The sequence below is a fragment of the Procambarus clarkii genome, chromosome 82, assembly GCF_040958095.1.
Source record: "Procambarus clarkii isolate CNS0578487 chromosome 82, FALCON_Pclarkii_2.0, whole genome shotgun sequence".
NCBI classification, from domain to species: domain Eukaryota; kingdom Metazoa; phylum Arthropoda; class Malacostraca; order Decapoda; family Cambaridae; genus Procambarus; species Procambarus clarkii.
Window position 1 is genome coordinate 22,277,203 of NC_091231.1, and position 22,661 is coordinate 22,299,863.

Genomic DNA, 22,661 nt, shown 5'->3' on the forward strand with positions numbered 1-22,661 from the left:
GTTAAAAGATTGCTGGAGTGTGGTGGACATCAGCCTGAACAGACAGGCGGCGTAGAGGGAGGGAAGGAGGGGGGGGGGGAGGGAGACGGATGGGAAGAAGGATCTGGGAAATAAGGAATAGAAAACATGGCAGACTGGGTAGGAAAGGTGGGAAACTTCAGATGGAGAACCAGAAGGGGGGCCCTTGAGGGACAAAAAGGAACAGTGGAGGCGGTGGTGGGCGTGTCCGGGTCCAAGACCTGCAAACGGTTGAGACTGAGTAGGGTGGGAAGAACGCAACACGCTAGCATAGGATATGCCAGCGAAAGGGGCAAGATGGCGAACTTTGCGTCTTGCTTCAGGAAAAGCGAGACAATCCCGGTGTTTTAAGTTGAGGACGGCTTCAAGATAATAGTGCTTACACGAGCGGGAGAAGGTAGGGTGGGCCTCACTGCAATTGAGGCAGCGAGCCTGGGGAGACCGTGTCAACATCGTCCCCATATATGGGGCATATATTCACTATGCATTTGAGGACACCATGCCTGAACTTCCAGCACTTATTGCAAAGTCTAGGACAGGGAATGAACTCTAACAGAGCATCTGGCACCAGCAAGAATTATAGAGGGCAGAAGGGTCCTGTCAAAAGGCAATTTACACAACTCTAAGGGGTTTAGGGCGACGACCACGAGGGGGTAGAGTGAGCGTATCCATCTGGAGGACAGAATGGCCTTGAGCTACGAGGATATGTTCAATATCCTCGGGTCAGTCTTTTAGGTCCCTAACACTAGTTGCAACATTGTGGAGAGGAGAAGTGCCAACACTGGCATTTAACCAAGCGTTTTTGGAGACCTAAACAGACGTCTTCCCAATGCAGGACAGTGCAGCTAAATGGGTAGTTGCATCCTGAGAAGGAGCAGCGACGATACGTATACTGAAACAGGTGGGGTTAAAAGTAACAGGCATCTACCGAATCAAGGGGGTTTTATGGAGGGAGAAATCAGGAGTAGAATCCAGATGGTGGAGATCAAAGTATTTAGCCGTGTAGCATTACCAAACTAGGTGTGGTACGTAATAGTACGGGAAAGGAGCGTGCGAATGCGGCTGTGCGGGGGACGCCGTTGAGAACCCCCAGGAGAGGAGGAGGAGGAGGAGGAGGAGGGGGGGGGGGGGGTAAAAGGCTCAGTAGTCACAATTTGAGACAGCCAACCTAGGGGACGGTGGTCACCACTGGGGGATTGGGACTCTACCCTACCACAGAGGGAAGGGAGGAGGAGTGGCAGGGGGGGGTGCATTAAACCGGTCTGGGCCAATGTAGCGGTGGCTACAGAGTCCAGTCTTCCATCACAGACTGGTCTGGTCGCCCACCATATGAGCCTGGGTAAGAGGTATCAGTATCCATATATCATGCATTTCAAAAAGGTCTGGGGCCTGGAACCAAGGGATACCAGCTACCAGGGTAGCCAGGGAGGCCGAGCGCGGAAGGGGTGCGTCGTCCACAGCAGTGCTCGCTCTTTTTAAGAGAGGAGTCCTGCTTCGTCCATTCTCCTACACTGGTGCAAAGTCCTCATTCTCCCTTTCGCCCCAGCCTGATAACCCAGCCATCCACTTTGGGAAGCCACTCACGGGTGACCCCTCCAGCGGGTGGTCCCCTATGTTTTCTTTTGCACGTACAACTATGAGAGATAGGAAAGGAGGCGGGAGCCACCCTCGCTGGTCCCCGAGAGGTGTACGCGAGCTCCTCACCACAAGGAAACAACGGAGGGGGCGTTGATGCTCAATCATCGACAGGTAATCACGGGCCCCACAAACCAGCCTGCTAGTCTAGGCAACATGGGGGCAAACCATTCACCAGCATTACTGTCAAGCTGCAGTAGACTCCAAGATGCATCGATCAATTTTATCATTCTATGCATTCAAAGTATCATTTTATTGGGATTGCGTATAGTTTGGTAGATGGTAGGTTAGGTGTTCAGGATTTTGTTTAAAACTTTTTAGTCACTGAAAGGCATTAATAGTTACACGCTTCGAGCAGTTTAAAAGAAAAAGGTGTTGTGAGCAGAGTTCAAACCTCAGAATGAATTTTTAGCTTTTTCTCCAAATTATCACACCGGCGTCATCAAAGGTCAAATGTTTCTTAATCCAACAAACTATTTGTGAATTTGTTTACTCGCGACTAATATTCTAGCACATCTCAAACTGTCCTACACAGAACCTCTGTTCAAATCTACTCCATAAATGATCCGCTTGTGTACTTCAAATGAAAGAAACTTACCAAAAATTATGAAACCCATTTACCTAATTATACAAAGAATTATAGTTATGTAACTATAGGTGGTAGCCGAAACTAATTTATATATTAGAAAACTTTTAATGCACTATGCTAAAAGTTTATGAAGGACTTCGGGGTCGGCAGCCACCGAGTCTAGTCAGGATTGGTTGCCATACAAGCAAGTGCTATGAAAGCTGGATTAACCATAATTTAACCATTATGATAATCATAATTTAATGATTTAACATGAGCAAACCCTTGCTCGGACAACCGAGCAGAACCAATAAAACGTTGATTCTGCTCATTAAAAGCAACGAGACGGTGGTAAAGATCCACCTCCGGCAGGTGATGGTACAACACCATCTAAATTTTGCTCACCCGAAGGTCAAGGCGAATGTGACTACCATCAAGGCGTTCAAGGTCGACGGAAAGCCGAGGGCTTTACAACAATAGCCAGAGATGGTCCAGCAGCCACAGTAAGGCTGTCTACAGGAGAGGCCTTCCTGGAGTCCAAGACGAGCCAACTACGCAAATAGCAGTCTATACTTCAACTAGTTGAGAAAACCTATTTGTACCACTTAAGGAACAAAATCTCTAGCAGGCAGACTAATTTAACTAGTTCAACTATATATCTTGCCGTTTGGAACAGAAGCCTGTGTATCACAGCCACAATAACATTGTGTTATCATTAAATGAAGTGATTCACCCACGAACTGGGAAAAAAAATCAGTTTAATATTCTGACTATAATAGAGATATGCAGGTGATACTTTCAAACCTTTACAGTACTCCGAATCCAGCCTAGGGCAGTGCATGTATTAAGAGGCTTTGACTAGCATAGCCTAGTGTTATGCCATAAAATTATATCACTAGAAAATATTCACGTAGGTTGTCCTAATCACAGCTCCGCTGAAACTCGCAATCACAGTTGCCAATAACAAACCTCTGCCACAACGGTACCCGTTGGGCTCACATAGTGGTTATAAAGGTTGAGATCCACCAGGGTACAGAGCAGAGCCTAACACATTTTAAGTGAATTTGCGTTCTTTCCTCAGGAAAGAAAATGTCACTCTTGTTTGATAGAATTAGTCATGGTATGATCACATGAAGCATTAGACATTTCCTGATGGCAGTCACTTATCTCACCGATTAAAAAAAATCCAGTCGCTTCGATTATGTCAACATGGTTCTTTAGCGAAGGGAGATCTGCGCTTGACTCACACAAGCCAAAACGTTCACAATACAAAAGCTCCAGCAACTATGCTAAGTATTACAGTCGACTTGACAATTAGATTCTTAACTATTTCCACACACCTTTCCTGAAGAAGGCTCCTTCGCGCCTCTGGGCACCTTGGTGATAATTTGCGGCGTCTTTTTCACTTCGAGCTTTCATCGAGGAGAAAGAAGAGTGTTGGGCAACCTGGAGGAAGGAACCAATATTACTAACATTTTCAAATCCCCACCCCCCCCAATTACCAGGGGCCAAACACTTTAGTGGACAGCACTCGCGACTATCCTAAGGAACTGGGATGGATCTCCGGCGATGGCAGAAACAAATAGGAAGAGTTTTTCACCCTGATGGCCCTGTTTACCTAGCAGTAAATAGTACCCGAGAGTTTTACAGCTGCGACCGACCAACCATAAATAATAAAAGAAACCTCTAGACAGACCGTCTGTCCGTGTTAAAAAATAAATAAAACCCGTACACCTAGAAACATTGGAATTGGTCACTTTAAAAACCAATTGATAGAGTAGACAGTTTATTTAACACTAGGTGCACATGCATTGGTGGAAACGGTGCCCAAATGAGCCCTAAAAAATTCTTTTAGTGGCTGTAGTTAATAAATGGAATGCATTAGGAAGTGATATGGTGCAGGCAGACTCGAACGTGTATGGAGTGTACATATGAGAGAGCTCTATAGGCTCAGAACCTGTACACCTGTTTATTGACGGTTGAACGGCAGGAAATCGCCGAAACGCTACCCCCAGAATCACAACTAGGCGAGTACACACCCCACAAACATCTCCATCACCATGGGTATTATAAGAGTAGAAGTTGTTTGATTGTCATTCTCCATGGTGTATAGTAGGTCACTGCAGACTTGCCAGAAAAATTAAAGACTGCTAATGTAGTCCCAATATACAAAAAGGTGAAAGGCAAGAGGCAATGGACGAAAGGCTTGTGCAACTTTAATATCAAGCAAGGTGATGGATAAGATCTTTAGAAAAATAAAAACCTACCTCATCTGGAGAGAATTTACTTTGCGACACCACCAACATGGGTTCAGGGTAAATGAACCCTGGTAAATGATAAATCTTGCCTCTCAGGTTTAATGGAATTCTACGGTCAGGTGACAGATTAAGCAAAAAAGGTGGGCAGACTGCATTTTCTTGGACTATCTGAAAGCCTTTGACACAGCAGGCCTTAATTAAGAGGCTGGTGCACAAGTAGGAGAAACAGGCAGGAGTAACTGGTAGGGTGGTACAATGGATACGGGAGTACCTAAAGAACAGGACGCAGAGAGATACTGTGAAGGTGAGACCTCAGACAGGCGTGAAGTTACCAATGGAGTCCCACAGGGTTCTGTACTCTGACCTATCCTGTTTCTGATTTATGCGATTTCTCTTCCAGAAGGTAGACTCATTCCTCTGTTTGCCGACGCTAAAACTGAGAATGATTAAGACGGGAGAATGACAGACCGAAGACTGGCCCAACAAATGACTACTAGAGTTCAACTCTAATGGTGCAAGTGATAAAGATAGGTGTTGGGAGCAGGAGGCCAAACAAGGTACAAGCTTGGAGATAAACTCCTGAAGGAGTCGAGAAGTGGGAGGGGGGTTTATATCACTCCAGAACTGTCCCTAGAAGCCCACATCAAAAGGATAACATCAGCGCCTTTGCAAGGCTAGCAAACATAAGAACTGCTATCAGACTTTAAAGAAATCTTTCAGAACCTTTCATTCCTCACGGCAGACCAATTCTGGAATTTGCGGCTCCAGCGTAGAGTCCACATCCACTCAGATAGTTGGAAAAGGTTGAGTTATGCCACCAGGTTAGTCCCGAGCAGAGACGAATGAGCTAAGAGGAATTATAACGAACAACCTCATGTCAAAGACAAGAGTTAGGAGAGACATGATCACAACTGCAAAATTCTCAGGAATTTATAGGGTAGATAAAGAAAAACTTTAACAGGTGGTAAACGGACAAAGGGACACGGGTGTGGCAACCGAGTACCAAAATGGGCCAAGGACAGAAAACTTTCACTGTCAGTGCTTAACAGATGGAATGCATTTAGCAGTGATGTGTTGGAGGCAGACTCTATAAATGGATTTAAGTGTAGACAATAGGCTCGGGAATCTGTACACTACTGTATTAACAGTCGAGATGCGGGACCATAGAGCCAAAGCTCAGCCCCCCTGCAAGCACAACTAGGGGAGTACACACCCACACCCTTCCACAAAACTCACATCCGCAATGTGCTCCTTTAGTTCATACGATTTTACAACTACTCTCACGCTAAATGAAAACTGCCTAACGTCTCTAAACCCCCAGTTTCCATCTCTGACGAGTTCACACATTCCTCTGATCTGTTGGCATTCTGAACATTTTGTCCATTTCCAATGTCAATCCGCTAAAGTCTCCATTTCTCTCCGCTCCTAGTGTCGTCAGGTTCAGTCCCTTCAGACGCTGTTCATACCCTATCCCCCTCAACCCTGGGACGAGTTTCGTTGCAAACTTTTGAGTCTTTTCGAACCCGTTTTTAGATAGACCAGACCAGTGAGTATTTCGCCCTAACTTTTCACTGCCTATGTGAGACCAGTGAGTATGCCGCTCCCATAAAAAAATAGAAACAAAAAGGAGGAGGCTCTAAAAAGAATAGTAGTTTGCAACGAGCTGTGAGGAATGAGGTACGAAGACAGACTGAAGGAATTAAACCCGAGCTAGATGGTGTTGAGATTGCGAAGTCGGATTGCGAAAGGGATCTGGGAGTTATGATTAGTAAGAATTTAAAACAAAAGGATCAATGCATGAATGTTCGTAATAAGGCGAATAGGACACTGGGATTTATTAATCGAAGCGTTAGTAACAAGACACCTGGTGTTGTTCTTCAGCTATATCTTGCTCTGGTTAGGCCCCATTTAGATTATGCAGTTCAGTTTTGGTCGCCGTACTATAGAATGGATATAAATTCACTTGAACGTGTCCAGCGTAGGATGACAAAGTTAATTCCCCAAATTAGAAGTCGTTCATATGAAGAAAGATTAATAAAGCTTAAATACGAAATCTATATGTTGGATAGAATTATACGAAAAAGCAAATAATATTATAATAGGAGTTATATATAGGCCACCAAATTTAGACAGAATGGAAGCAAAGCATCTATGGGAAGAAATATCTAGGGCATCTAGATCTAACAATATTTACGTCATGGGTGACTTTAATTTTAGTGGAATAAACTGGATGAACAAAACAGGGAATAGTGAAGCAGAAGATTTTCTAGAATTAATTGACCTTTCTTACGCAACACATTAAGGAACCAACACGGGAAAATAATGTTTTAGATTTAGTGTTAACTAACAGGGAAACAAATTAATGACATCGAAATAGGGAGTGAGCTAGGGAACATTGATCACAATGAAATCAGATTTAGCATAGAATGGAATAGACCTGTAGGAGAAAATTCTGTTAAAGTGCCAGATTTTCGAAAAGCAGATTTTAATAGCCAAAGAAATTTTTTGGGTCAAATTGATTGGAAAGTCTTGGGTATGGGGTGGGGCGGTCTTGGAGCGAGACATGAACCCAGCGATAGGTGACGTAAATGGGGATTTCGATGTGGATTCAATATATAACTTATTTAAGAATATTCTAAACAAAGCACAGGAACGTAGTATACCATACAAATTGAATAGATCGAATACTAATGACCCAAAGTGGATAACAAAGAATTTGAAGAACCTTATAGGTAAAAAGAGAGCTTGGTACAAAAGGATTAAAAATGGAGAGGTCACTTTAGAACAGGAATTCCTACAACTGGTTAGAAATGTTAAAAAAGAGAAAAGGAAAGCAAAAAGAAACTATGAAGTTCGCATAGCAGGGCAAGCAAAGACAAATCCTAAAGGGTTTTTTCAGTTATATCGTACTAAGACTAAGAAAAGGATAGGTCCATTAGTGGGAGTTATGATTAGTAAGAATTTAAAACAAAAGGATCAATGCATAAATGTTCGTAATAAGGCAAATCGGACACTTGGATTTATTAATCGCAGCGTTAGTAACAAGACACCTGGTGTGGTTCTCAAGCTATATCTTGCTCTAGTTAGGCCCCATTTAGATTATGCAGTTCAGTTTTGGTCGCCATATTATAGAATGGATATAAATTCACTTGAACGTGTCCAGCGTAGGATGACTAAGTTAATTCCCCAAATTAGAAATCTTTCATATGAAGAAAGATTAACAAAGCTTAAGTTGCATTCACTGGAAAGGCGAAGAGTTAGGGGTGACATGATAGAGGTTTACAAGTGGATGAATGGACATAACCGGGGGGATATTAATAGGGTATTAAAAGTATCAACACAGGACAGAACACGAAACAATGGATATAAATTGGATAAGTTTAGATTTAGGAAAGACTTGGGTAAATACTGGTTCAGTAACAGGGTTGTTGATTTGTGGAACCAATTGCCGCGTAACATTGTGGAGGTGGGGTCCCTCGATTGTTTCAAGCACGGGTTGGACAAGTATATGAGTGGGATTGGGTGGTTATAGAATAGGAGCTGCCTCGTATGGGCCAATAGGCCTTCTGCAGTTACCTTTGTTCTTATGTTATGTTCTTATTAAAAACTGAGACAGGTCAAATAACAGGTAGTGATGAAGAGACGAGTAGTATTTTTAATAAATATTTTGTATCTGTATTTACTAAAGAGGAAATTAACAATATGCCTTCAGCCGAACAAGTCTATGTGGGTGGGGACGAGGACAGGTTGACGAGTTTAACAGTTACCAGGGAGGATGTTCTTAAATAGTAAAACTCAAACCAAACAAATCCCCAGGGCCGGATGAAGTGTTTGCCAGGGTGCTTAAAGAATGCAAAGAGGAGCTTTGTGACCCACTGTCAACCATATTTAATAAATCAATAGAGTCAGGCAGAGTGCCGGAGTTTTGGAAGGTTGCTAATGTGATACCAGTTTTTAAGAAAGGAGATAGATCACTTGCGTCTAACTATCGACCAATTAGCCTTACGTCTATTGTGGGAAAGTTACTCGAATCTATAATAGCAAATAAAATTCGTCATCATCTTGAAAAACATAAATTAATAATCGAGTCGCAACATGGTTTTATAAAGGGCCGTTCATGTTTAACAAATTTGTTATCTTTTTATTCAAGCATAGTTGAGGCAGTTGATAGTGGTAAGGATTGTGATGTTGTGTACCTTGACTTTAGCAAAGCTTTTGATACAGTGCCACATGAAAGACTGATTAAAAAGATAGAGGCTCATGGTATTGGGGGTGCTATATTAAGCTGGATTAGGGCATGGCTATACCAAAGGAAACAGTTAGTATAAATGGAGTCAAGTCAGAGTGGGAAAATGTTATAAGTGGAGTGCCTCAAGGCTCTGTCCTGGGACCTCTGTTGTTTATAATATATATAAATGATTTAGATTCAGGTTTCAGTAGCAACATTTGCAAATTTGCTGATGATACGAAAATCGGTAGGGAAATTAATTCGGAGGACGACTCGCTATCACTTCAAGTTGATCTAGATAGGGTTTTGAAATGGTCAAAGGATTGGCAGATGCAGTTTAATGCTGATAAATGTAAAGTTCTGAGGTTAGGTAATGATGATAGAGTTACAAGATACGAGCTGGATGGTGTTGAGATTGTGAAAGGGATCTGGGAGTTATGATTAGTAAGAATTTAAAACAAAAGGATCAATGCATGAATGTTCGTAATAAGGCAAATAGGACACTCTGATTTATTAATCGCAGCGTTAGTAACAAGACACCTGGTGTGGTTCTCAAGCTATATCTTGCTTTAGTTAGGCCCCATTTAGATTATGCAGTTCAGTTTTGGTCGCCATATTATAGAATGGATATAAATTCACTTGAACGTGTCCAGCGTAGAATGACTAAGTTAATTCCCCAAATTAAAAATCTTTCATATGAAGAAAGATTAACAAAGCTTAAGTTGCATTCACTGGAATGGCGAAGAGTTAGGGGTGACATGATAGAGGTTTACAAGTGGGTGAATGGACATAAAGGGGATATTAATAGGGTATTAAAAGTATCAACACAAGACAGAACACGAAACAATGGGTATAAATTGGATAAGTTTAGATTTAGGAAAGACTTGGGTAAATACTGTTTCAGTAACAGGGTTGTTGATTTGTGGAACCAATTGCCACGTAACATTGTGGAGGTGGGGTCCCTCGATTGTTTTAAGCATGGGTTGGACATGTATATGAGTGGGATTGGGTTGTTATAAATAGGAGCTGCCTCGTATGGGCCAATAGGCCTTCTGCAGTTGCCTTTGTTCTTATGTTCTTGTGTTCTTAGTGGCTGCTAATTCCATGTCCCACCAGTAATAACTGAAGTAATTTCTATAAACATACCTAGTGTGATTAAAATTAATATATTTAAAGTGAGCCAATAATCTTTCCCACTCAAGACTTGTTCCTGTCAAGATTTACCAAGAAGCTTCATGAGAGAGTATAGCATTGATCGTCGTCCATTTAATCCATCTGTTTGTAGAAATGGAAAACAAAAATAAAACCGGGAGGGGGTAAATGGTATTCAAAATAAGATACCAAAGTACTTTATGTTAAGAATGGTATAAGAGTCTTGTCCAAGAACATTCTACATGGAACTTAACTTTAAGCAAAATAATTTAGTCAACATTACAATGCACCAATAATCATTACAACTCAAAATGGCGGCGGTCCAAGAAGCCGGTTATTCCGGAACAAGTCTACCGCATCGGACAAGTCATCTACCGTCGCCACATATATCAGGTTTAGACAAGCCCGCGGTAAACCAGCGTCGCGGTAAACCAGCGTCACTGAGAACCGAACATCGGTATTTTCAGCAACATTACCCTCGAGCAAATGTGACCTAACAATTTAAAATGACTAACATGTAGTGTATTCAGTACATTAAACCGAAACAACTGAAACATTTAATCATATTCATGTTTAGTAAAGTTTATTCGTTAAGAAAAATATGTTTAAAAGTTCATTCTGGTTTCACATAATACTCTCTTCTCAGTCTCTCCGTTCCCCACCACTACTCTTCCAACATCAAATTAACTTATTTAACTGAAGGAAAGAAATAATGAGTCATGCATTCATGCACACTGATAATTACCATTATCTAGAGAACTTCATTTCAAGGAAGTGGGGACATTTACTAATGATACAAATACGCACAACAATTTTCCTTATGTTTGGTGTTGCATCTCAATCTTCCACATTAAGGCCTATGTAAGTGTTACTGATCATATTTAGTGTCATTCATAATTGTTACAAGCCATTTAGTCTGCCAATAACATTCATATTACCAAAGCTAATCCCAATAACTTACTAATACCCCACAAGAGAATACTAAAAAATTAAAATATATTTTGTATTATAAAAAGATCCCAGTTACTTTGAACGTTTCACAATGCTTTAATAAAAATAATAAAGGTTAACTTCAAGTGGTCTATTAGTCATCACTAAAGACCCAATTAAATCATCCACATTGTCATGGGGGGTGGGCCTGGGCTCCGCTAGCACTCGGCTGCTAGGGGCTCAGAAGGCAGAATACACAGCCCCTCCGACTCCCGGGATTCACCGGAGTCTCCTTGGTCCCACAGGAGAGGACCAGCAATGCCCACCACCGCAGGTCTTTGCTTCCACCACTGAAAGGGTGCCACTGATTCACCCTGGAAGCCCTTCAGTCAACCACGGGGAAACTGCTATCAGCAGTTCCGGCCTAGACCCGTGGAGGAGTGAAGGAAGACTCGGGCTTACCTTATAACAATAAATTCCAGAGTCTTGCCTGCTAGACAAAAAGGCTGCAGGAACTCCTTTCCCGCCTGCCTTCTCTATCTTCTTCTTAACAAGGTCGCCAGCTGGGTTAGTATATCTGCACTCCAGCGATGCAGCTCAGTGGGTGTATTCTATACTGTTTGTTGCCAGAAAGTTGCTACTCCCATAGATCTGCTATTGGACTGTCGGCCCAGGGTACTCTCCCATAAAAGTCTGTGGCTTTACCTCTCTCCAGCCACTACGTTACCTGTTGCCACCAGTCAGGCTCCGATACTAGCCGGATGGCTAAGGGTACACTTTTATATAAGTCTGTGCTGCTTTACCACTCTAGGCGATAAGAACTTCTATAGAGAACGCGACGTTCCCTAGGTGGTACTACTACGATAACCCTCGTGTATGCTCAGAAATATTATAATGGAGGCACACTTAAACACAATGGTAAAATGTGTGAATTTACTGACAAATTACATGATCACACATACAATCACAAGCAATACATGAAAATGAAAATAAGGATAAATCTGGAGATCTTCAGCAACTCTTCTTTCACGACCTCCAACCACTCCTTCAACTGGGCAGATTAGACAGGAGTCACACACTCACAGAAGGGCCTCGTCACCACGTCGGCACCTTCTTCAACTGTCCCGCCGTCCACACACACACTGTCCTCTCCAACAGTCCTGGACACAAGCTGCCCTGCAGCCTATTCTACTACTAAGGTATTAATGTCATACTGCCACATACACCAGTAAATATCGTGGCCTATCAAGCCTACTCACACAAGGGGTAATGGGAGAGAAAATTGATCTACCTTACATTCCTGGCTCATGACGCCTGTCCCTCGATGGTGTGAGGTTCCCACGCTTCCAGAGTCGATCCTTGACGATCCAGGAACGTTCCACATGTTCTCAGGTAACGTGAAACCTTCGCGTCGTCGCCATTCCAATCCCAGAGATTCAGCTATCCCAATCCTGGTTCACCAATGGGCACTGAGCTAATCACTATAGTCACACACTCGTCCTTTTCACAAGGCATTTATCCTCGTCCTAGGAACGATGTCGTCCCTCCAAAACCCTCAGTGGATGTGACCCAGTCACAGCTAGGCCTACCCGCTGCACCTTCCAGACCCTCCACGTCCAGCGGCGCCGCCCAGCATCGTCGCCGACTATTTTCCAAGTTTGGCACTCCTCTGCTCAATGAACTTGGTTCCTTTTTGCTTCTCGGAAGCGCAGGGTCTCCAATATCTTATGGTGGGGTGCGATGGCTAGTTTAATCCACTGAATAAGACTTTTAGAGCCTCAAATCCTCGAGAGCTGACCGAGGCGCGTCTTCTCACCTCCAGTCAGGTCAACTCTGATGTTGGCGCCGCCCAGGGCACTGACGTCACGGCGGGCTCTGATTGGTCGCCCGTGACCTAAGTCGGCCAATCCGCAATCGGCTAGCGTTTTCTACAAGATGGCGGATCTGCAGGTAGGGGGTACTCTTTCATTTATATCAGGGCGCCACCTTCCCCTTACCTACAACTTGTTCTGTAAATTTCTCCCTTATCTGGCGGCCGGTCTGGTCGCCACATATCAACAGACTCCCTGTACCTCAGAGAATCAGTAGGGAGAGCCGATATGACTCAAAGCAGGCAAATGAAAGAAATAAGAGAGGGCACCATAACAATATTAGTAATCTTAATATTACCCCAGTAACAGGTTCCAAAACATTTTCAAACAAGTATTTACCAAGGTCTCTCCCGATTCTAAACTAAGCCAATGCGTGTTGTGCAGTGTATTTTAAATTATATTCATACGAGTTTTATTAATATACTCCTTTCCCTCATTCACATTCTTCCATCACATCACTTTAATCTTTAACTAAAGATGTGGTTATTTAATCGCCAATACACTGTCAAAGTTCCAAAAAGTAACTGGTATTTATTATTACTCTACAACCCTCCTTTTGTTTTTTTCAAAAGGTATAAACTCCATCTACCAATCTTCCATAAATGTTTAGAACCTTAGGTAATATTTTGGCCTTTATTTTCATAATTCATGTTCCGCCCTATTTGTATAGTTTGAGTATTGATAAATCATTATTTGCTAATGTTATCTTGAGATTATCTCGAGATGATTTCGGGGCTTGTGTCACCGTGGCCCAGTCCTCGGCCAGGCCTCCACCCCCAGGAAGCAGCCCGTGACAGCTGACTAACTCCCAGGTATTTATTTATTGCTAGGTAAAACGGGCATCAGGGTGAAAAATTCTGCCCATTGTTTCTCTCCGGCGCCCAGGATCGAACCCGGGGGCCACAGGATCATGCGTACAGTGTTCTATCCACTCAGCCACCGGCTCGTCTCTGCCATGTCGTCAAAAAAAAAATTTACATTGCTAAATAGAGGTCCCAGAACAGCCCTGGGACAACATGCCTCCCTCCCAACCACGCATTTTATCCCATATACACTATTTACTCCGGACTAGTTCAGAGAGTCGAATTTGTTGACTGGAGTTTCGAGCAGGAGGGTATTATTTGGCGTGTCGGCGAAATGGGGCCGACACTCAACTATCATAGCATCCCTCCCCCTTGTTGTGCTTGCCCAGTCTGTGGACCTCGAGTTTTCTGATCAAGCTGGATATCCTGAGGTGGGGCTCGTGCCTTGTGAAATGCTGCGGGTCCCTGTGGTAGATGTTTATGGCATTGAACTGGTAACTGCCCGTAGGGTGGTTATCAAATTTACTACAGAGAAGGTATACCAGGCATTTTTGTGTCATTATGAGGGGTGGACCTTGCCCGTGCGGGAAGGTGCAAGCACAGACTGTCTCAGATCGGAATGGTGCCATGACGCATGTTACTGTGCATGGGGCGTTCTTCGAATTCCCAGAGGGGCTGCTGCGGCATTACAGCAGCCAGCTTGGAGCGGTTGCCAGTGTGCAGTTGCACCTGCTCTCCTCGGGAACGCTCAAGGGTGTGCATTCGCACCATGGGGATGAGGCTGCAGGCGGACATTCCGTCCTCAGTGAAGCTCTTGGGTTGTTATGCTAGGGTTTATTATGCCTGCCAGCCTCATACGTGTGGCCTCTTGGGCCACCAGGCTGCTGGGGTGCTCTGCGCCTGCCCGTCAACCTCTTCCGTGAGGAGGACTTCACGCCGCTCCCTGTGGAGGAGGCTTCGGTGGCTGTGGATGTGAACGACTCCTTGGCTGCTGAAGTGCCCCCTGTGCTGCCTCCTATTTATGTCGCCTCTCCTCCAGAAGTTGAGTCGCCGTCGGGTACTCGTCTTGCCCCGGTTGATGTCCTCGATGCTCCCGTGGTTCTTCCAGCTGCCCTCTGCACAGCTCCGTCTTCGTGTTCTTCAGCTGTTGTGCTTATCCCTCGCTGGGTGTCCAGGCTGTGCTGGGGTGGCTGTAGGGCCTCCCACCACTACCTGGTGCCCCATGTGGTTGAGGATGTTGCCATCCAACCCGTTCTCGCAAATACGTAAAGTCAATATTGACTTATTAACTACGTGCATAGGTGATATACTAAACATAATAGATACCCTTAAAAAGATTCATAGAAAACACCGACCTTACCTAACCTTGTTAGTATCTTAAGATAAGCATCTTATTGCTTCGTAATTACAATTATTACTTAACCTATACCTATTATAGGTTAGGTAATAATTGTAATTACGAAGCAATAAGATGCTTATCTTAAGATACTAACAAGGTTAGGTAAGGTCGGTGTTTTCTATGAATCTTTTTAAGGGTATCTATTATGTCACCTATGCACATATTTAATAAGTCAATATTGACTTATTAAATTTGCGAGAACGGGTTGTGCCATCCTGCAGAGAGCGTCTGTTTGCCTGGCTTGTGTTGCCCGGGTCTCTGGGTCGACATCCGACCCCGATTATGTGCGGCCGGTGCCTAAGCGTTCCTGGCGTTTTTTTACTGTCTGGGCTGATGTGGGAGAGTTCGACGACTAGATCTTCCGGCGACGGCGGAGTGGTTCCGGTTGCGTTGCATTTTTCAGTGGTGGCAGAGGTCCATGTACCTGCGGCTGCCAGGGTCGGTGTTTCGAACCACCACCTGGTGTGGTGCCTGTAGCGCTTGTTTCGGGTGCGTCACATGCGTCGGTTGGTTCTGCGTGGGGGGGGGGGTGTTCCCTGATGAGGGTCTCATGGTGACCGTGGTGATCTGGTAGTGGTATTGAAAAAGGCTGCTTGCTCTGGGGGTTCTGTACCCCAAGCCTTGTGCCAAGTTTCATCGTCTCCAGCCGTCTCTTCTGCATCTCGTGCTGTGTTACCGTTTTGGCAGCCTTCGCTTTCTGTGCATCCGGCAGCGGGTCCTTCTCGGCGGCCTACGTATGCTTTTTCGGTATCTTCTGCTTCCACGGAGGAGGCGATTTGCCATACTCCTCGTTATGCGACTTCTATCAACCAGCTCCGGGAGCTACCGTTTCCGCCCGATTTAGCGATTCCCGAATTTAAGCGGCCTCTCCCTGAAGCAGGGAAATCGTTACCCTACCGACATGAAATATTTGATATGGGAGCCCTGCAAGAACAAATCCTCTGTTAGAGTTCCCCGAGAAATATTCACCTCCCATTGAGGTTTGTTCTCCTTTCAGGTGATTTATTGTTTGCTGTGTGTTGTGGGGGTTGTGTCCGTGGATGTGGGGTGTGGTTGCGAGTATGTGTGGGTGGACCGAGTTTGAACAAATCCCCAAGGACTACGACGAGGATTCGAACCTGCGTCTGGGAGCATCCCAGACACTGGCTTAATCGACTGAGCTACGACAGGGTTAAAGCGAGTTGAAACTGAAGTTCTACTGAACTTGCTGGATCCCACACCCTCTCCGAGGCACAAACCAGGGTTTTGCACAACTCCCCCCACCCCCTGCACTCGAGCTATGCCAATAGGCCGTTCTCCCTCTTCGCACTTACATCAAGGGCTGTGACGAACCCTCTTCACGGCCCTTGTGGATTTTTTCATTTGATGCATCAATTTAGTGTGATCTCTGTGTAATGGACCGGGTTTGTTTTGCCGGTTCCTGCGTGCTCCATATTTCTGGTTCCTGTGAGTTCCGATGTGCGCTTGTTTGTGGCGTGGTTGCATGCCCTTTGGGCTGCTTTGTGGCCATGCCTATTTTTATTCCAATTATTATGAATTCCCACTGTTAATGTCTTTTTGTTTATATGTGTTATATTTTTACGTTTCCTTTTTTCTTATTGTCATTATGTATTGGTGCCTCTCTGTGTGTGTTTCTGGGGCCGGTAGGCTTGTTGGGTTGAGTGCGGGTTTGGGTATCATGTATTGTCATATTTATATTTGTAGTCTTGCATTATGCTCATGCTTTCTACGGGGTGTTTATTGTCGGCCCTTCAGGTCGGTATTTTATGTCTTTGTACTCGCCTAATTGTGCTTGCGGGGTTGAGCTTTGTCTCTTTGGTACCGCCTCTCAATTGTCAATCAACTGGTGTACAGATTCCCGAGCCTACAGGGCTCTATCATATCTACATTTGAAACTGTATGGAGTCAGCTACCACGTAACTTCCTAGTGCATTCCATTTATTAACTACTCTGACCCTGAAAAAATTCTAACGTGTGTCTGGCTCATCTGGGTACTAAGTTTCTACCCGTGTCCCCTTGTTCATGTCCCACCCGTGTTGAAGTGCGTCTTTGTCCACCCTGTCACCCTTTGTAATTTTGTTCTTTTTTTATTTTTTTTAACTTGTGATTTGTGTTCTTATGTTCTCGGTTTATTGCATTTATACGCATGCTTGTGTGTCAAGCTAACGTTACCCTCATGTCTTCTACCGTTATTTATGTACTGTATTGCATTGTGTTTATTGTGTTTTTGTTGTCGGCCCTTCAGGCCGGTATTTATTGTCTAATTTTGTCCTTTTATGCTTTTGTGATTTGTGATCTGTTCTCGTTTTAGTGTATTTGTGCTCATGCTTGCAGGTACAAATAACTAGAAAAGTTCTGAAAGTCAACTTAGGACAGCATCCCTAAAACCGTGAGTTAATTTCGAAAAGTTAAATCATTAATAGGAAGAGTAATCATGACACTTACATTCTCAAGCTGCTGTTGGGAGAGGTTGGTGCCCAAGAACTCATTCAGTGTTCCAAGTTCCTTCTTAATGTCAGCTTTCAAGTCTTCATAAAACACAAAGTGCATATTGGGGTCATCCTTTAGCTCCCAGGCCATCTTCAAGTTGGGCCAGTAGGGACAGTACAACACTGTAGATACGAATTACATTTAACTACTTTTTACACATGAAACAAAATTTTTAGTCTTTAAATTTTGCAATTAAAATTTATATTTTGGAGGTAGCTACATTTGTTTAATGTGCTATTTCAAGTTAACGGCAGTTATTTCCAGTACTGAAGCAATTATCTTAACTAAATTATTATTAAATTAATGCGAAGTTAAAATTTGCAACAAGACACTAGGAGTTATTGCAGACCTCAACATTGTACACTATTACAAGACTACTAAGGAGAACTGCAACAACTTTTGAAGAAAACCAAAAAGTACTTACACTCGTGGCCAATACTAACTACCTACGTTCAATGGCTAGAGCAGCCTTATCCCACTTGTCCAAACACAGAAGGTACCCACCTACAACACTGCACAACACCCAAACCTGAACACGGAGTATGCGGCCCCAGCGTGAAGCCCGTACTTTGTCCAGCACAAAACGAAGCTGGAAAAAGTTCAGAGGTATACCACTAGGCAAATCAAGAGGCAAAAGTTAAGAGGAAAGGCTGAGGAAACTCCCTCACGTCGATAGCAGACTGAAGAGCCCGGGGACACGACCACTACACAAAATTCTCGAGGGAATTGACAGGGTAGACAAGGATGTATTTAAAACTGGAGGTATACGTACAAGGAGACAGGTACAGTCGAGTACCGAAATGAGCCAGACATTGGGAATGAACTTTTTCGGTGTCAGCAGTTAGTAAATGGAATGCACTAGGAAGTGATGTGGTGGCCGACTCCATACACAGTTTCAAATGTAGGTATGAGGGAGCCTGAGAAGCTCTGGAACCTGTACACCAGTAGATTGACTGTTGAGAGGAAGGACCAAAAGAGCTTAAGCTCAATCCCCCCCCCCCAACAAGGACAAGGACAACTAGGCGAGTACACGTGTACACACACGCGCGCGCGTAGCCGAGCGGACAGCCCGGAAAACTAATTCTGTGGCCCGGGTTCGATTGCCTGACCAGGCAGAAACAAATGGTTAAAGTCTTTCACCCTGATGTCGCTGTTACCTGGCAGTAAATAGGTACCTGGGAGTAAGACAGCTGTTACGGATCTGCTTCCTAGGTAGGTGTGGGTGGGTGGGTATGGGTGCGTGCACGCATAAAAAAATATATAGTTACAGCTGATTGACTGTCGAGAGGCGGGCCGAAAGAGCAGAGTTCAACCACCGCAAGAACAACTAGATGAATACATGTACGTACACTCGAAAGCTGAATTCGCCAACTTATAACATTTACCCGCTGTCCTTCCAATAAGCAAGGAAATGCCGAATAGTCAGAACATTTGCGAGGATGATATTTAAACTGATTTAGACTTCAAATGGTGGCAGAATCTTGCCAAACACCCAACCCATCACCACATCTTTAGTTTGTCTGCCGAGTGCTTTCAGTAGAAAATACTAACACCACCACACTATATCCCTCTGCAACATTGTGTACCCAGAAAAGCAACACGATCACTAGAATTTCTACCATTACAAATTATAATGCCCAAACACTTGGTAGACGTTAACACTACATATGTTTGTGCTAGTTAATCCAACATGTCAGGGCTACCAATGCCTATAACAACCAGTTAATATGCATCACACTGAAAACTAAAGCACTATCATGGGATATTCTTAAGACGCTAGACATCAACCATGATAATGCAAGAAACGACAAGACCGATGGTAACACTATTCACAAAGGATTATATTAAAAGGTTGATGGAAAGAAAAAGAAATCAGAACATTCTACAAAATGGTGCACAAATACGAGCGTAATACTGCAGCTCTGATAATGGAACAACACCCTGTTCCTCCGGGGTCCAGAAGTTTGTATTTGGCCAACGTGCAGCCTAGCAAGATCTGCATTTCTTCCCCATCCCCCCCCTCCCGGCCCCATTGCAATAGCATTGCATGATGAAAGCCTGTTTGTTATTGTCTCCTAACTCCCCTTGCCACTTCGGGGCGGGGGGGGGGGGGAGGAGGTATAGGGTGTTTATGTAGCTTCAGGGCACCAATCCCCCCAACCACAGGACATGGCGAGAAGGCATACCTAGTTCCTCATCAAACTAAAACAATTGGCAGATCTCCTCACAACCCACAAGAGTTATGATAACAACACACAATGGAAAATTGTGCATTTTGTTTTTCTTATATGGGACACAGCACACAAAGGGAGAGGTGCACAGTATATCATTAAAAAGAACTAAAGCTGAAGGCAAAACAACAAGCTGCTTAAGCAGCAGGATTGGCGACTTTACATCGGCATACATGGAAAAAAACTATTCATAGTGGAAGCTAACAAGGCCCCGGAGCAGGCGGGATATCATGTATGCACATGGGGGTCCCTCCAGCCGCCGCCTTACCCACTCGGTGGATGACCTGGCCAGAGACCACCTCTTGTGAGAAACCATTTGGAGAAGTGGTACTCCAGATGACTGCTTAGATGGCTACCAGCTATCCTGGCTGCTGTTCACCTAAGACTATATTAACCCTTATGCACCCTGTGCACGGTGATCCTGGGACTAAGATGGTCTGCCCCCTAGATGTGGTCTGTGACCATATTCTGTAGATAGAATATGTCCAGGTCGGGGCTTTCACGGAGCAAATCTCAAGGTGGCTCCTGGCGAGTCCCATATCCTGAAGACCACGCGCACTCTCCTCCTCTCCAATTAAGGGTTATTGAAGAGGCGGAGGCTGTGTGCTTCCTGGTATATTTCCCGACCTTTTGAAGGATTTCTGGGGTGCCGTACTTGTCAGTTGTTATGATGTAGACGGGAGAGTGTTAAGTTATCAGCAGACCTCTGGCTGTCTAAAATAAAAACGTCATCACCTTTGCAAGCTATGATGTCAGGCTTACAGAAGGTCCCTCCATCCAGTTTACGGACTTCACGTTCCACCTCAATACCTCTTTGCCGCAGGCGGCCGGCTACGAACCGGGTGATATCGTCATGACGTTTCACCCGAACCCCATGTGTCTTGTGGCATGCCTGGGATATGTGGTCCAGGGTCCATGGTTTCTGGCAAGCATCGCAGAAACCAGAAGCCTCGGGGTCTACCCCTAGCTGCTCTAGACGGTGTGGCTACAGCCACACCGCCCTGATCTGGATGGCGTGAGCAAAATCACCTCCACTTAGCGGACAGGTACCGGATGAGACTCCTCTAGTGGCAAGATGAAACCTCACAAGAGGACGCAAGTCAGGCACCATCAACCAGGCTGTACAGTTTTGCTTTCCACTTCCTAGAGCGCTCAGTCGTTCTGTTAGAAGGGGTTCCGGCGGCCGTGGTCGGGTCTACCCATTGACGTATTCAAGACACTGCGCCCAGTGGAAAGTTATAGCTATAGTAGCCACACTAGCATCCATCCCTCCATGTTTGGCGATGGAGGCAGGACAGTAACTTTAAGCGCTGAAGCAAGACAGCACATCGTCTACGGCCATGCTACTGTCTGGGCGTGCAATATAATATTGGTGTAATGACTGAAGCTGACGAATATGGAAGTCAACAATTTACCGCTACATACTACTACATTCAACTATAAAATCAATTACTTGCCGTTTTGTAATAGGCGAACCAAAACAGGGTTGCAGTAAAAGACAACGTAACTAACAACTATTGTCGCTAAATATAAGAAATCGTAATGCATGGAAAGTTATGAAGCCGTGGGGCCCCGTTAGGCAACTATCTGGATGTGGTCTAATCAGAACTGCTGCAGAAAATTTAATGTTGCTCAGAAATTATACGAAATCAAAAGAAGACATTTAAGATCCAACTTTAAGTTTGTTGTATTGTATGGCAAGTCCCACCATGGGAATGGGGTGCAATGACCTGATGCAGAGCACACTTCCTGACTAAGGTAACAGGTCAGGTCGCCAATAACGAAGCGGATGTCATCAGATTCCATATGCGCCGATGTTATGCCTGCTTAACCACTAGTCCAAGTATATTAGTGAATAGAGTAGGAGCAGCAATTAAACTGCCATCCTACTACGATAAAGAAGTTGTAAACCAAAAGTAAACTAGGAAATATATGGGTGGTACCAGGTGATAGACTACGAGGCCAGCTTTTAAAGCATCTGCAAATTTTCCAAACAGGCTACCAAGTGCCTCAAATAACCTACCAGACCTATAACCCAGTATAGAAGCCTCTTCAGCACACTAAAGTTACCATTCGGCAAGAGAACTGAAAGATTAACATTTGAAACCACCAAGTACAAGCACTAACAACCATAGCCATTTACAAAGTTACGCCCTGGATGAAAAATTACAAACTAGCACCTATAGTTAACAAAACTTGTTTATTTGGAAGCTACCCGTTAAGTCGTGGCTGTTAATGTCAAATGTCTGCCACTGGGTGTGGGGGGACTTAGCATACCAGCTGTCATGTGCTACACTTTAGAACAGATTAACCAATGTATTGGCAATGATATAACGAGTCGCGTGAATAGTAGTTTTTTTACACTAAATATTAATGTTCGGATCGTGTTAGTTTTATCCAAGCACTTAATTTGTGCCTTTTTTTAGAGGCTTCTCAAACACCAAAACGGATTTACTTACAATCATTGTTTATAAAATGCTTGACGAAGTTGTCGCGGGTGCCAGTATAGTTGTGGAACCTTACGTTGCAGAAGTGATAGAATAGCGATACAACCACGTCCTTGGGATCTCTAGCAATGTACACCACCTGAAAAAAACATCAAAGTACAGAAAGCTGGAAATTTAGAGTTTAACATGGAAATCTATTTTTCAAGAAATATTTCAAAGAGATCTCACACACACAGATCACAATAACGTTATGCATCAAATGAAAAAATCCACAAGGGCCGTGACGAGGATTTTTCATTTCAAATAGATGTCCAAATAAGACTATTCCCTATACCCACGGTTTAATAGGAGTTATTAAAAGTAACTACTACTGAACACAAGCTCCCTTCCGAGCCCAAAAGTAAATTATCTTCACAGTTCTTATGTCCAATGTTGGGCGACTGGAAGTTTAGCCGAGCCATCTATGAAAGCCAGCGAAAGAACATTCATAACTAGACCTGAATGGAAATCTAAGGCGGTGACTAAGGAATATAACAAGAATACAAGATAAATGTGCAAAGTCTTTAGGGTTATAGAAGTAAAAGCTCTTATGGGTCAAGTCACAGAGCAAGCTTTAAACAATGAAGCAATC

At 44.0% G+C, this 22,661-nt stretch overlaps 1 protein-coding gene across 2 annotated transcripts in view; it reads right to left on the bottom strand.

Annotated features, from left to right (window-relative positions):
- Positions 1–22,661, bottom strand: part of LOC123751065 (sulfotransferase 1A1-like) — a 107,228-nt gene that overhangs the window by 47,837 nt on the left and 36,730 nt on the right. For both annotated transcript variants that reach the window (XM_069316136.1, XM_069316135.1), the window contains exons 4-5: positions 22,043–22,169; positions 3,562–3,667 (exon numbers count right to left, since the gene is read on the bottom strand). In XM_069316136.1, coding sequence (XP_069172237.1) covers positions 3,624–3,667; positions 22,043–22,169 — 171 coding nt within the window. In that variant the 3' untranslated portion in view covers positions 3,562–3,623. The remainder of the gene's footprint in view (positions 1–3,561; positions 3,668–22,042; positions 22,170–22,661) is intronic.